This window comes from Lissotriton vulgaris, chromosome 6 (genome assembly GCF_964263255.1).
Source record: "Lissotriton vulgaris chromosome 6, aLisVul1.2, whole genome shotgun sequence".
Classification (NCBI taxonomy): Eukaryota; Metazoa; Chordata; class Amphibia; order Caudata; family Salamandridae; genus Lissotriton; species Lissotriton vulgaris.
Window position 1 is genome coordinate 368,247,469 of NC_141694.1, and position 14,331 is coordinate 368,261,799.

The window sequence follows — 14,331 nt, forward strand, 5'->3', positions numbered from 1 at the left end:
TGCCATACATCACTCATGTATAAATCACCTCTCGTGCTCCTAGGCTGGACCAACCAGCTCACCATCCCCATTATCCTGCTCAGCATCCAACCAACAAAATTAGGTCAACCAAAAAGAGAACACAAACCTTCAAATCCTCCAAAGACTTCTTTGTTGCTAATACAAACCTTGAACTCTTCTTGAACCTTGTCATCTCCATGTTTGATATTATTACCCTTCTAATTGACTTCAAAGCATTTAAGGAAAGCCATGTGAAAACCCAGGCTACAACAAAAATATAAAACTGCAAGCCAAACCTTGCCCGCTGTGGTAATACTCACCAACAGGGAACACTCTGTTCACAAACGAAAAATATAATCGTACCTTTGACAGCCTCATGCTATTGAAATCCCTCTGCCTAACACACACAGAACTCATCGCATGAGCCAAAGCTGAAAACTATATCAACAACATCAATAAAGCCACCAATTGAATAAAACACTCTTCAAAACAACCAAGCACTGCCCCAAACCCGACGTGATTCTTCAATCCCATACGCCAGAGACAAGTTAAATGTCATTAACCACAGTGTCAATAAAAAAACAAAGACAATATAACAGCATATCAACACCAAACATGCTTTTTCTCTGACTCGCACTACTCCATGCTGCATCCCACAACAGTCATCCTTCAAAGCCCTGACTCTCAAAGACCTCACAGGCTTTGTCAACTCACTCAAAACCACGTATGAATATGATTTCTTATTCTTATCCTTCATCAAAGCTCTCTTTGGAGCAGCACTCCAACTCCTACTCACTGTGCTAAATGTGTAAAATAATAGGTGCCTGTAAGAAATTGAGTTAATGGTTGGGAGGTGTGAAACCCTTCTCAAACAGCAACCACAATTCGTCTTAGGGTGAAGTTACAAGAAAATCCTAAATTAACCTGTGCTCAACTCTCCGGTAGCTTGGATCAAATCAGTTAGGGTTTACTCACAGGCAATGTTCAAAGTATACGCGCCACACTTCAAACAGTACTACAGTGAAAACACACCACAAAAGTAAACCACAACCGAGTTAGAAAGGTAGAATAAGTTTTAATAACTAAATCAAGACCAAAGCTAGGAAAATCCAATCAGTAGTGCCAGAGAAATTGTAAATATTGTAGTAAAAATAATGCCAAAAGGCATAAAGCCCCAGCTGTGAATATCTTGTTTTGCCGGACCAGCACAAAGTCACAAGTTCAGGCCAAACACAATGGCGCATGGGTCAGCTACAGGAACCCAGTTAGGCATGCTGAACCAAGCACATTAAATCCTGGTTTGCAGAGCGTTGCGAGGATTCACATCAAAGATGCGTATGAAGCAGAAGCAATGTGTTGGTTTCAAGATGCAGTGAAACTGTGCTGCGTAGTACTGCTGTACCATCATTGAAGATCCCGTCAACAAGGGCTTGCATTGCAACATCAGTATTAATGGACATGTTACGCCGTTGGGGTGATGCATAAGTTCCGCAGAGCTGCGAGGCTGCGATGCGGTGTCCAGCATTACCATTGAGGCTGCCATCATTGAGAGATGCAGGGGACTGCACCAAGGGTGAGTCATTCCATGACGGTTCTGATGTAGTGATGGCTGCAATGTGATGCGGGTCATTGTGGTGGTTCCGATTCATGCAGCAGCGCTGATGGGTTGGTTCTGCTTGGGGTTGTGTTGCACAGAAGAGAAAGAGGAGTAGATTTCTAAGATCTTTCTCTGAAATAATAAGTGCAAATTATTACTATGCTGTGGCTTAATGGTGGAACCGACAGAATAGGACCCTGTAATATCCTTCAGGATCTGAAAGATCTCTTTCAGAGAATTAGCAGAGTGTTCAATTTTCATAAAATAATAGACAGATTGAGAACGGTCACGCCTAATGAAGCTCCTATATTTCAATTTGCTTGCCACATTGTAGGCCTTCCTCCAACATCTTTCTAATTGTTTGCATTCCTTTTATCAAGGCAGCAAGATTGGAATTTAACCCAGGGGATTTATTTTCCAGTTTGGTGGTCTTCCACCTCTTGGCAGGAAGAACCTTATTCAGAGATGTTGTGATCCATTCATTAAAACAATGCATAAATGAAGTAATTGTGTCAGTTGAATCAGGTTTAGTGGTCTGTAAGATAGCTCACCAGATCTCAACATTTAACCTAGTCCAACAATGTTCCCACTGAATCCTTGGAGGAAAACCTAAAGAAGATAAGGGAACTGTTAGACTAAGCGGAATCAAAAAGTAGTCCGAGGGTACGGAAGTGGTAGTCTGCACCTCGAGGAAATCTATATTATGAATCACTAGCCTAGTGTATGGTCTTTTTCATGAGTATGTCCTTTTACTAATGACTTTAAATGCAGGGACTCTAAGTATTAGACGTTTACGTCTGCGTAAAAAGAGGACTTCTCAGTTTGCACCCACAAAGGGAGAAACAGTACCTCTTAAAGCGTCTTTACATATAATGGCTAGTCCTCTCGCCTCCGTTCCCTGACCGGTTTAACCTTGCAATACAATAGCTGAGAGGAAGAACTTGAACCACATCAGGAGCAGAGCCAACATGTAGCTATGTTTCCGTGCGATGCGTCCACAGTGGAGTCCATTAATAATGAAAAGATATCCCATTTATGAGCAGCCAAAGAATGCCAGTTTACCAAAAACATGCGCTGGGCTGAATCAGATCATTGACTCAGCTCAGATAAAGGAAGAATGCCAAAGTACTCACAAATTAGTGAAGGAAGACTAGGGTCAGTGGAATGAGAATGGGGGTTAACTGAAGAGACTCAGAGAGCTTTCATTTTTTGTTTTGTTTTTTGTTTTTTAGAGAGCTTTTATTTGATCACCAGTGTAACATACCTTTATTTGGAAAGGAAGGAGGCATAGTCCATGTCCCCTGGCTTGTGCCAGAGGCGGACGGGTGCAGACGGGCTTGCCTTAGGAGCTCTCACTGCGTGTGTCCTCACTACATCCTTCATTTTTGGAAGTCCATCTGGAACACTGGAGTACATAGACAACAAAATGGTAGCCAAAAATATCCCAAGTAGTACAAAATAAATTCCCCCTTTGCACTGTGCCTAATGCGCAAAAATAGTAAAAAGTTCAGCAGCAAGATTTGTTTAAAAGTTGTATTTTTAAAGTAAGGCTTTTAGCAGCAGTCTTTCTCCCCCTGTATGGCACCTATTCAATCGTGTGCTCTGCATTCTTTATTTATGGAAGGCCAGTCGGAAGACCGGTGAGCGGAGAAAACAAAACTTGGAATAAGACCAAAACTGTATTAAAATGTTCAGCAGCAAGATTTGTTTAACCGCTTAACCGCTGTGAAAATTGGCACTTTGATCAAGTGGGCAGGGCCACGTCTGCCAAAGGATGTGCGCTGCACTACGGAGGTAGTGCTCGCGACGGCCGTTGGCCGACAGAAGCAGCAAAGGGGTTAAAAAGTAATTTTGTTTTAAAGGAAAGATCAGTTTTAAGCAGAGGTCTTTCTCCTTTCATATAGCACCTGTTTTGTTACCCTCATAGAATACATTGCCAGCAAGATCAAGATAACCTGGTATCAGCTCTCTCAATTTAAGAAAGTGTAACTATTTTCACCATCATACTCTTAAATCTAGATGGTGGCAATGTCTCACTCCTCAGCATCCCTGCCATCATGACTACAAACCCTGCCTACTTGACATTATAGTTAGGTGAACATATCATTTGAAACATACCACTTTTAATGAATAAAACCACTAAAATTCACCAGATTGCAGCCTAAAGTAATTATATCCTGTATCCACATAATTCACAGTGTGATGTCATTTCATGTCAAATGATGCAGTGATGCTATCAATGATATCACAGAATATTTCACAAGTGATGGAATATGTGAGGCAATTGAGAGTGCATGGCAAGGGTGCAAGTTATAGTTAGGGCATGAATTATAGTTACTTAAGTATACTATGCCCGGTACATTTCAGTGGTTTTGTTAGTTTCAATTTATATGTTTTAACTGACATTTTCATCAAACTTTAACGTCCATTTTAGCTTTGTTTTTTCAACGAAATTTTTACATTTAGCATTTGTGTTTATTAGTGACTGAGTGGCTTTTTTTAATGTACGTTATTGTCAATATATAAAAGGCAGGGCTTTTAGTTTTGTCAATTGCCATTTAATTAAAGCATTTGTTAGACTGTCAGCCTTAAGATCGTGTTCCACCACACTGTTTCACCTTCTCCCCTCCTGTTTTGCTAAATTCCTTTGTGTTGGCAGAACAATCCCCAGCACACGCCAAATTTCTCTTATAACATAAATTGTATCCACAGTCACGTCCGTTTCTGTCTTATTCTTTTTAGTGCAGATCCACCAATCTCAGCCGCCAACACGTGTTTTGTCACTTGTCGGGAATCGAATCCTGCAACTTCTTCAGGGCTTAATATACAATACTTCATGCTTTACTTCTGGTGTATAGTCCAACTCAAAAGCTGTCATTTCTGTTGCTTCTCTGTCATGTCATCTCCTGTTATTTCCCCATTCCCCAATATCTATTATGCGAGTCCGATGACCACAAACATCCAAAGTGCAATCCTCCAGTGTGCACCTACACCTCACAATTAATCAATTTTGAGCTGTGTGTACACTCACTGTCTATTTCCAATAACCGGTCAATATTCAACGGCTTAATTATGCCTTTTATGGTACAGGGCAGCGGAGCACATCACCTTGCTGAGCCATCCTGCAGAATGAGGAACGGGCAGGAATGCCCCATATTTTTTCAATCCGGCGCATTCATGTCCTTTTCCCTTGCCCTGGTGACATTTTGCCACCCTAACGCTGGCACACTCATGGTGTAAGGGTGCCTGTGTTAGAGGCAGGATTGCTTTTGTGCAGGAAGGCACCTCCTTGCACAAAAACAATCCTGAGAGGTTCTTTCTTCTTTCTCTGTCTGCTGCAGAAATTGGAACAAATGAGGGGAAATAAAGATATTTCTCCATGTTACGCTTCTCTTGTGAAGGCGATAGGTTTTGTCACATTCCCAGGTTTACAAGTCCTTGTAAATGTGCGAAAGCGTCAAAATCCATGGGAGTAGCGTGGAACACCCACAACCAAACCCATGGAATGCCTACCCTGGGCAGAGTAGCGCAACACACCAGTTTGTGCTGCATTGCACTACTCCACATTTATGAGGCCACTCAGAGCCATGCAAAGTGGATTTGTGTGGCTTCATAATTCTGATTTAGAGGTTTGCTTTGCAAGTGTACCACATTGTGTGGAGAAGCACTACGAAAGCCTCTCATAATTATGTCCCCAAGTTCTAAAACTAAGTTTCATTGTAACAGACAAGTCATTCGCAGGTTCTTTTAATGAGGTCCTGAGGCAGAAGGGAGCATGTTAGAGAGAGCATCTAATAGATGTATAATATGTGGTTGAACAAGGCCTCTTGATTGATAATTATGACGCAAATATTGGCTGGCTTTGCCTTTATATTAAATGCACTTTATCAGGATGCAGAAATAACTTGAAAGCAGCCATTTTAGAGGAATTCTGTTCTGATCCTGACACCACAGCACTTTACGCTTGAGCAATTGTTTTCTTTCCATTGTCTTTCAGATCGCTGCTCAATGGATTGCCACAACTCCCGAATGATGCACGACACAGAGAAAGATGATAACAACAACGATGAATATGATAATTACGATGAACTGGTGGCTAAGTCCTTATTAAATCTTGGGAAAATTGCCGAGGACGCTGCATACCGAGCCCGGACAGAATCAGAAATGAACAGCAATACGTCGAACAGTCTGGAAGATGACAGTGACAAAAACGAGAATGTGGGGCGGAAAACTGAACTCAGTTTGGACTTAGACAGTGATGTTGTCAGGGAAACTGTAGACTCTCTTAAACTCCTGGCACAGGGGCACAGTGTAGTGCTTTCCGAAAACCTTAATGATAGGAATTACATCGATAATGCATCGCAGCAAGACAACCGGAACATGAACTATGTGATGCTGGGGAAGTCGGTGAACAATGGCCACGTGGAGAAAATGGTGGAGGAAAGCGACGAGGAGGTGTGTCTCAGCAGCCTGGAATGCTTGCGGAACCAGTGCTTTGACCTGGCGCGGAAACTCAGCGAGACAAACCCCCACGAGAGGAACCACCAGCAAAACATGAACATGCGGCAAATCAGGCAAGACGACGACTACCAGGGAAGGACGCCGGATCGGAATTATTCCGACATGATGAACTTGATGAGGCTGGAAGAGCAGCTGAGCCCCCGATCTAGAACTTTCTCAAGTTGTGCAAAGGAGGATGGCTTTCACCACAGAGATGACGACACCGCCTCTGTGACCTCAGACAGGTCAGAGGAGGTGTTTGACATGACGAAAGGTAACTTATCTCTTCTGGAGAAAGCCATTGCTTTGGAAACTGAGAGGGCGAAAGCCATGAGAGACAAAATGGCAATGGACGCGGGAAGGAGAGATGGGATGCGATCGTATGAAGAGCACCCACTGAGGCATCTGTCAGGGGAGGAAAGAAGACACCTCAAGAAGCCATATTACTCTAAAGGTAACATTTGATCTAACTTCCAATGCCTTCTGTAATGAATGATTAACACTATAATGTATAGTGGTGTCTTCAGATGATCCTACAGGAAAGCATAAGAAATTGGCAAAGTATTTTTGTTAAATAACTTGAATCATTGAGCCGAAGTAACTACAAGGATTTAAAGTGTAATGCTGATATTAAATATTTCAATTATTTTACTTATCTCAAGTCACTACATTTCTCAAAGATAATTAAATAAACACTGGCAATGTATATATATCAACATAATCATTCAAATGATTACATGTTAACTTTTGAAATAAGTGTGATATTTAAAACTGTGGGTTCACTGTGTGACCAAAAGACGTATTTACAAGTGTATATATTGTGTTTCAGTTGCTTTTTATATAAAGTTTTACTTGCACAACCTAGGTGGATGCATGTTTACACAGTCAGTTTTAGGGGCATGTTTACTAACATTTGGTGCAGCGCAGCAAGACAATTTGCTGCACTGTACTGCGACAAATGGAGAGTGTCAGGAGTGTGCATCATTCCTAACATGTGGTGCATTCCTGCCCTCCCTCTGTGCTTGCGCACTTGTGGCTTTCAAGCACCGTAAACATATTTCTCCTTGTTAAGCCTTTCCCTGCTGACGTCAGCCAATGGCCGACGGCAGCACTACCTCCCCAGTGCTGCCGTCGGCCATTGGCCGACGGCTCCCCACCCGCGCACGAAAACGCCCGCACCCCGGCAGAATAACCGCCGCGGTTAACGGGTTAAACCTCACGTGCTAGGGATACCATTTTGATGCATTCCCAGGTTTACTAATCTTAGTAAATTTGGGAGTGCGCGTAAAAACCATGGGGCATATCTACAATAAATTGGTGGAGGAGCACCTTCCCGCACAAAAAGAATCACAAGATGTGGTTTTATCGTTCTATGTGTGCTGCAGCACACATGGAAAGAGAAAAAAACATGAGAAATATAAACATTTATCCTCGTTATGCCTGCTCTGGGAAGGAATACATTTTGGTGCAGCCCCAGGTTCACGCTATTTGTAAATCTGGGGCAGTGACAAAATCCATGGGTGTTACGTGGGAACAGCCACCGCATTCCCATGGAACCCTTACCTGCTGAAATGTAAGACAACGCAGCAACTTGTGCTGTGTGGCCTTGTACCATGTCAACACGGCCATGAAAAGCCATGCAGGGTGGATTGTGTGGCCTTGTAAGTATGGGCCTGCACTGTGCACCACTGGAGCGTCCCAAAAAATAATGCCTCAGTGGCACAAGGGGCTTGTAAATATGCCCCCATGGGTAAATGCATGGGAACACCCATGTGCCTTCCCAGCGCACAGTAATGCACGGCAGCGACTTGCGCTGCCTTGCATTACTCTGGATTGACAACACAGTCATGCATGGTGGCTTTGTGTGGCTTAGTAAATCTCACTGAAACCCCTGCATTTCCTTGACCACTTCGAGTGATGCGATGGCAATGCACAGGCTTCATAAATTTGGGCCATCGTGTGGTGAAATGCAATGGGTTTATTCATCGGAAAAAGAAACGTTTGTGTGAAAAATATCAGGAAAATTAAAAACATATGGGGAACCAATTAAGTATATGCCTCCTGCTGAAACTGAAATGCAGCAATACAGCACTGCCTATAGGATGCATGCTAATTGTCTGAAAACCAAGCACCAATGTTCATGGCTTGGAACAGTGTGGTCTTAAGCAGGATTACTCAGTCACCAGTGAAGACCTGATATTGAGGACAAGCACAGGAATGGAGCCTCATGCCTTCGAAAGTAATGAGCAGGAGGCAGATAATGATGGAGCATCACCTCTGTTAAACACAGAGATGCCCGTTAGAAATTGAACTGCATCAGAGTGACCGATAACTTTAGATAGGGGCAGTGACTGCACATTCATTATCCTGAGGTATTAGGGTAATGGAAACCATTTGCTATGCAAGGTAGACTGCGGCTCAGGTGAGGATCAATACCAATTTATTTCTTCTATGCATTTCGCTTTACTAATCTCTTTCTGTTGAGGAAACGGTTACACAGTCGGTAGGCAATGGTTCTATTTAAAGTTTCAAAAGATGAAAAAAATGATTTAAAAATGTTTCAGTATGTCAGTGCTGTGATTGTTTCCACATGTTTGCAATGTTTTGCACATGCACATATCATTATACAAAAACACACATCAAGAGATCATGGACCCTGTATGTAGATGGGTTATGTAAATAATGCATGCAACATCTGTAGCACATTTGTTTTTACCTAACAATGTCAGCTTTGCTACAAGTTCAGCCTTTAAGACAAGTGTGAATGAAATTACAGAAGTTTATAATTCAATTTTAAGAGAGTTTGTCTCTCTGACTTTTTACGGCTGAACATGTCCGACATGGGCCCAGGAATGCCGGATCCATGACACGATTTTCAGAATATTCAAATATGATACATTTGCATACGATGAATCTCAATTGAATTCATTTTCATAGTCAGTACTTAATCGCAAAGCCTGGCATAACACTATCTCTTCTAGGACCAAAGTCAAACACTCCTGTTCTAGTTCATGTCATAGGGAAGGAGGTATTCCCAAAAATACCACGAGCAAGCTGGCTGAAGGTGAAAGGTGAAGAGCCCCTACATTAGTCTGGTACATATTGTGTGATAAAGACACTCAGGAAAGTTCGAAGCCAGTCAACTTCATGTGCAAGTATTAAAGCTTTGAGTTGCAGATTTGCTATAGGTAGAAGTCTTTGACTAATGCTGAGAACATTTCAAAAGTTGGAAGGGATGCATTAATTACCAAGGTGCAGTGTACTGCTGAGGTAAGTCTGGAAATAAATATTTGTCATAATCCTATATTTTACTCTATTTAAAATCAACTAAAACATACCACACACATACAGTCCTTTGTCAGACATATAGGTACCATTCTAATGGAAGCTGCTCCTGCATCAGCCGTTAGAGGGACGCCTTCATTCGACCTATGAATCACAATCTGACAGAGCAGGCCCCATTTATAGCCCCTTCAACATCTTCCCCCTTAGTGACATTCTCAAAGCAATAGGACTTATCAATGAGTAGAGAAACCACCATGCTGATGCCGGGGAAGAGGACGGGGGGGGGGGACTTTCTTTTTAGGGCACATAGATCATTATCTCCCATTAACTACTTCTTCATCCCAACTTTGACTTACACTTACTAGCCATGATGTTTCTGTATTCTCGTGGCTTGTTCAACCATATTCCTATGAACATTCAGATGCACAGTCATGCCCCCAAAACGTTTCCACTGTTGAATTTAAATCCCCAGTGGTTGATCAAGGCATCATTTAGAGCTATTCTTAGAGATGAAAGGACATATATTTTCAAACCAAAGTCAGCACCGTAGATTCTCTAGCTAATCTCTGGAGGCATACTAGGCTGTCATAACGGAGGAAGTCAACTACTCCATAATACATCTTAAGCATGAATACGTTCAATAGAGAGGAAAATTGGAACGCAAACTACAGCAGTCTGAAAACAAACTTAAGGATAATTTGCAACAACTGGCATCAGCTAACTCAAATGGACGAAGCTAGTAAGATATATTTGACATCTCAAAATAGACTTTATGAACACAACAATAAGACAATTAAACTACTGCACTGGCTGAATCACAGGGAAGAGATAGCTAGACAATTTAGTTGCATATATGATGACACCAGTAGACTATTCACACTCACAACTGAAATAGCTAACATTTTTGGACAATTCTACTGCAAATTATCTAGTCCCACACCACTCATTTTACATGATCATTTGATTATATACTTTCATACTGTTAATCTACTTCACCATTCTGAGGAAAATAAATATGTTGTTGATGGAATGCTAACACCTGAAATTATCTCAGAGGTCATCTTGCAGTTAATGTCTGGAGAAAAACCTCTCCCCAATGGATTTCCAGTCGACTTCTTCCAAGATTCTGCAAGCTCTCATACACAACCTCACTACGATTTCTACCTAAATGTAAGACAGAGATGAGAAGCCTTCCCAGGGACCGAGTTGAAGCTCACATAACAACAATCCTGAAACTGGCTCACCCCACAGATGGAGATGTACCTCATATAGGCCAATTTTACTCATCAACACTGAAGCCAAGATACTTGAAAACATTCTTGCCAAATGCCTATCTAGAATAGTTGAAGCTCAGGCCAAAATAGGCCAGAGTGGAATTCCATTAACCTGATCACCATTAAGCAAAATGAGACGTGTACAATGCCAGACATTGTCTTAGGCACTCTAATCGTCCCTAGCCTTGCTACTAGTAAATTCTGAAAAGGTTTTTGATAGATTTTCCTGGGACTATTTATTTCCCGTCTTAACATACTTAGGATTCAGCATTTACTTAATTTTGTATACTCACTTATTATAAAATGGACTGACAACACAAGTGGGAGTTGGGGGAATACTGTCTGAACCCTTTTTCTATATAGTCGGGGATCGAGGTAGGGGTGCCCAGACTCGTCTCTGCTCTTCTCAAAAGCCATTACACCCTTTGTACAAAACTTGAGACAAGAAAACCAGATCATGTGATTTAAAAGCTCTGACGCTCTTGAAGATAATCTATGTTGTATGTTGACGTCCTCTTTATATACTTGCGATATTCAAGTTCATCAGTGCCAAAGATAATTCAAACTTTAAATGAATTTGGTGAATACTCTCGATTAAAAGTGAACTGAAATAAAACAGACTACTGTCTCTTTGTCTGACTACAGGCAAAACAAATTGGACACAATAAACTGACTTACAAGCTAATGCACACCACTTTAAATATCTAGGCATACAAATGGCTAAAACTGCAATGATAGCCAGAGTATAAAATTATGCAGCCTATGCAAAACAAAATCCAAAAAGACATACAGCACTGGTCTAATTTTATTCTGTCTATAATCGGGTGAATTGCTCTAATACAAATTATACTCCTGCGGGAACCTAGAATATACTTCAGAACGATCCATTTCAACTCCCTAAAAAAGTCATCCAAATGCCTTCTCCTCAACTGAGGTCCTTTATATGTCAAGATGTATGTCTCAAAGTGGCTATGTCTAAATACTGAAATGCCACATAGGATGTTCAACTCAGCATGGTTGACCTCATATCCTATTGCTAAGCAGACCCTCAACAAATCCAGCATATAGAAACAAATTATGGAATCTAAGTAACATCCCCCTTGCACTACCGTTATGGATGAACTTCCAAATTGACTTCGCTGCCTTTAAATAAGGTTCAACTCATGTAAAACCTCACTCACTCAGATACAATATGCCTATAAAATCCCTGGCGAGAGCTCGCTGTCGTTGGGGAACTAATTCCTTCAAGTAGTCACTTTAAATGGCTTTAAAAATTAGGTCCACCTGGTCTTTTTGAGCTTGAAAAGTATAACAAGCTGCAGTACTGTGAAACCGTTTGAGGAACTGCATGAAGAGTTCCATCTCCAAAATTCCTACAGATGAGACACATCATGAACTCTTAACTCACTAAGAATAAAGTCACTTCAGACTCAAGCCCACATGACGCCAAATAACCATGTTCCAAATGCATGTGTACATTGGAACTATAACAATCTCTTAAAATTAATACCCCACACACTTTTTATGAAGTTAGGCTGGCTTGGGAGGCAGCTCTGGGTCCTTTGGAAGACAGAGAATGGATTTTTACTGCAATGGCACCCAGGGAGGAAACTATATCTTTCAAATATAGGCTGATACAATTCGTGAATATACACCAAATCTAACTAACTGTAAAATACATATGGGGGATGCAACATAGACTTAATTCATCACTCTTGTGGTATCAAATCGAACATGGTGGTTTCCTGCATTAAACATGGACTTGTATAATTATCCGTCTCTTCTGGGAATCAACAACCTACATATTAGACCTGGGTTGCCAGATCAACCTAATTCTGCAAACAGTCCTTCTAAATATCATATAAGATGAACATTTTATATGTGATGAAGACTTTATTGAGACTTGGCCTGGTCTAGGGAAAAAGAGATATTGCCCAAAACTGGAGGAACCCAGCTGCCATCAGTATTATTACATGGAAGGCAGGGCATGACACATGCTGTACCTTAGAATCACCTGTAGATGAGGCCTAGGAGATATCCTCAGAAACAAAGAAACATTTGGGAAATGGCTGCAATACAGGAAGGGAACCAGCAGGTAGATAGGAAAGAGGTCCGACTGACAGATCACATTCGAAGAAACACAACTTTGAATAATCAGAAAGGAATGTGCATATTAAAGGATTATATCATATATATGTATATATATATTTATAAATTTGTTCTCTCCTCCCACCAAGAAGACTGCAAGAGACGCTGGGGGTTCAGTTGAAGGTAATTTATTCAAGATATTCGGCGTAACTAGTTTTGGTCAGTGCCTTTGTCAAACGCCGTCCTCCTTAATCTTTGTAATCTCCATCTCGACGAATTTCTTTTTAAGCTCCTCCTTTCCCTGTGGTGGAGGGCTCACCTGGAACGGATTACTTGAGCTCGCATCAGTGTTGGGGACTCCTGGTCCCAGAATGCAACAGGCTTGTAGCCAGTTCCAGGACGGTGGGGTTTCACTCATTAAAACACCCTGTGGCACCTTCAAAGTCCATCTTCCCCCAGCCACTGCCCCCGAAGTTGCACAGCTATGTGGGCACAAAACAGCAACAGCGTCACTCCGTGCTGTGTTGCTCCGATGTTCCCAGCTGCTAGTTGTTGTTCAGAGGCTTCTGTGACGGGCCGTGCAATCCTCTGACCCTTCGGCAACAATTCTATAGTTCCAAATGTTGTCACGGCCACTTACTGAGGGGGTCTCTTGTGCGCGTTATTGGAACCACGTGAATATCAATTCGTTCTCTCCTCCCATCAAGAAGACTGCAAGAGACGCTGCAGGTTCAGTTGAAGGTAATTTATTTAAGATATTTGGCGTAACTAGTTTCGGTCAGTGCCTTTGTCAAACGCCGTCCTCCTTAATCTGTGTAATCCCCATCTTGACAAATTTCTTTTTAAGCTCCTCATTTCCCTGTGGTGGAGGGCTCACCTGGAACGGATTACTTGAGCTCGCATCAGTGTTGGGGACTCCTGGTCCCAGAATGCAACAGGCTTGTAGCCAGTACCAGGACGGTGGGGTTTCACTCATTAAAACACCCTGTGGCACCTTCAAAGTCCATCTTCCCCCAGCCACTGCCCCCGAAGTTGCACAGCTATGTGGGCACAAAACAGCAACAGCGTCACTCCGTGCTGTTTGCGCTCCGATGTTCCCAGCTGCTAGTTGTTGTTCAGAGGCTTCTGTTGCGGGCCGTGCAATCCTCCGAGCCCTCTGCAACAATTCTATAGTTCCAAATGTTGTCACGGCCACTTACTGAGGGGGTCTCTTGTGCACGTTATTGGAACCGCGTGAATATCAATACGTTCTCTCGTCCCATCAAGAAGACTGCAAGAGACGCTGCGGGTTCAGTTGAAGGTAATTTATTCAAGATATTCGGCGTAACTAGTTTCGGTCAGTGCCTTTGTCAAACGCCGTCCTCCTTAATCTGTGTAATCTCCATCTCGACAAATTTCTTTTTATGCTCCTCCTTTCCCTGTGGTGGAGGGCTCACCTGGAACGGATTACTTGAGCTTGCATCAGTGTTGGGGACTCCTGGTCCCAGAATGCAACGGGCTTGTAGCCAGTTCCAGGACGGTGGGGTTTCACTCATTAAAACACCCTGTGGCACCTTCAAAGACCATCTTCCCCCAGCCACTGCCCCC

General features: G+C 42.3%; 1 protein-coding gene across 1 annotated transcript in view; it reads left to right on the forward strand.

The window, feature by feature from the left end:
* Nucleotides 1-14,331, forward strand: part of MYT1L (myelin transcription factor 1 like) — a 1,231,183-nt gene that overhangs the window by 927,443 nt on the left and 289,409 nt on the right. The window contains exon 8 of the mRNA XM_086926390.1: nucleotides 5,595-6,551. Coding sequence (XP_086782516.1) covers nucleotides 5,595-6,551 — 957 coding nt within the window. The remainder of the gene's footprint in view (nucleotides 1-5,594; nucleotides 6,552-14,331) is intronic.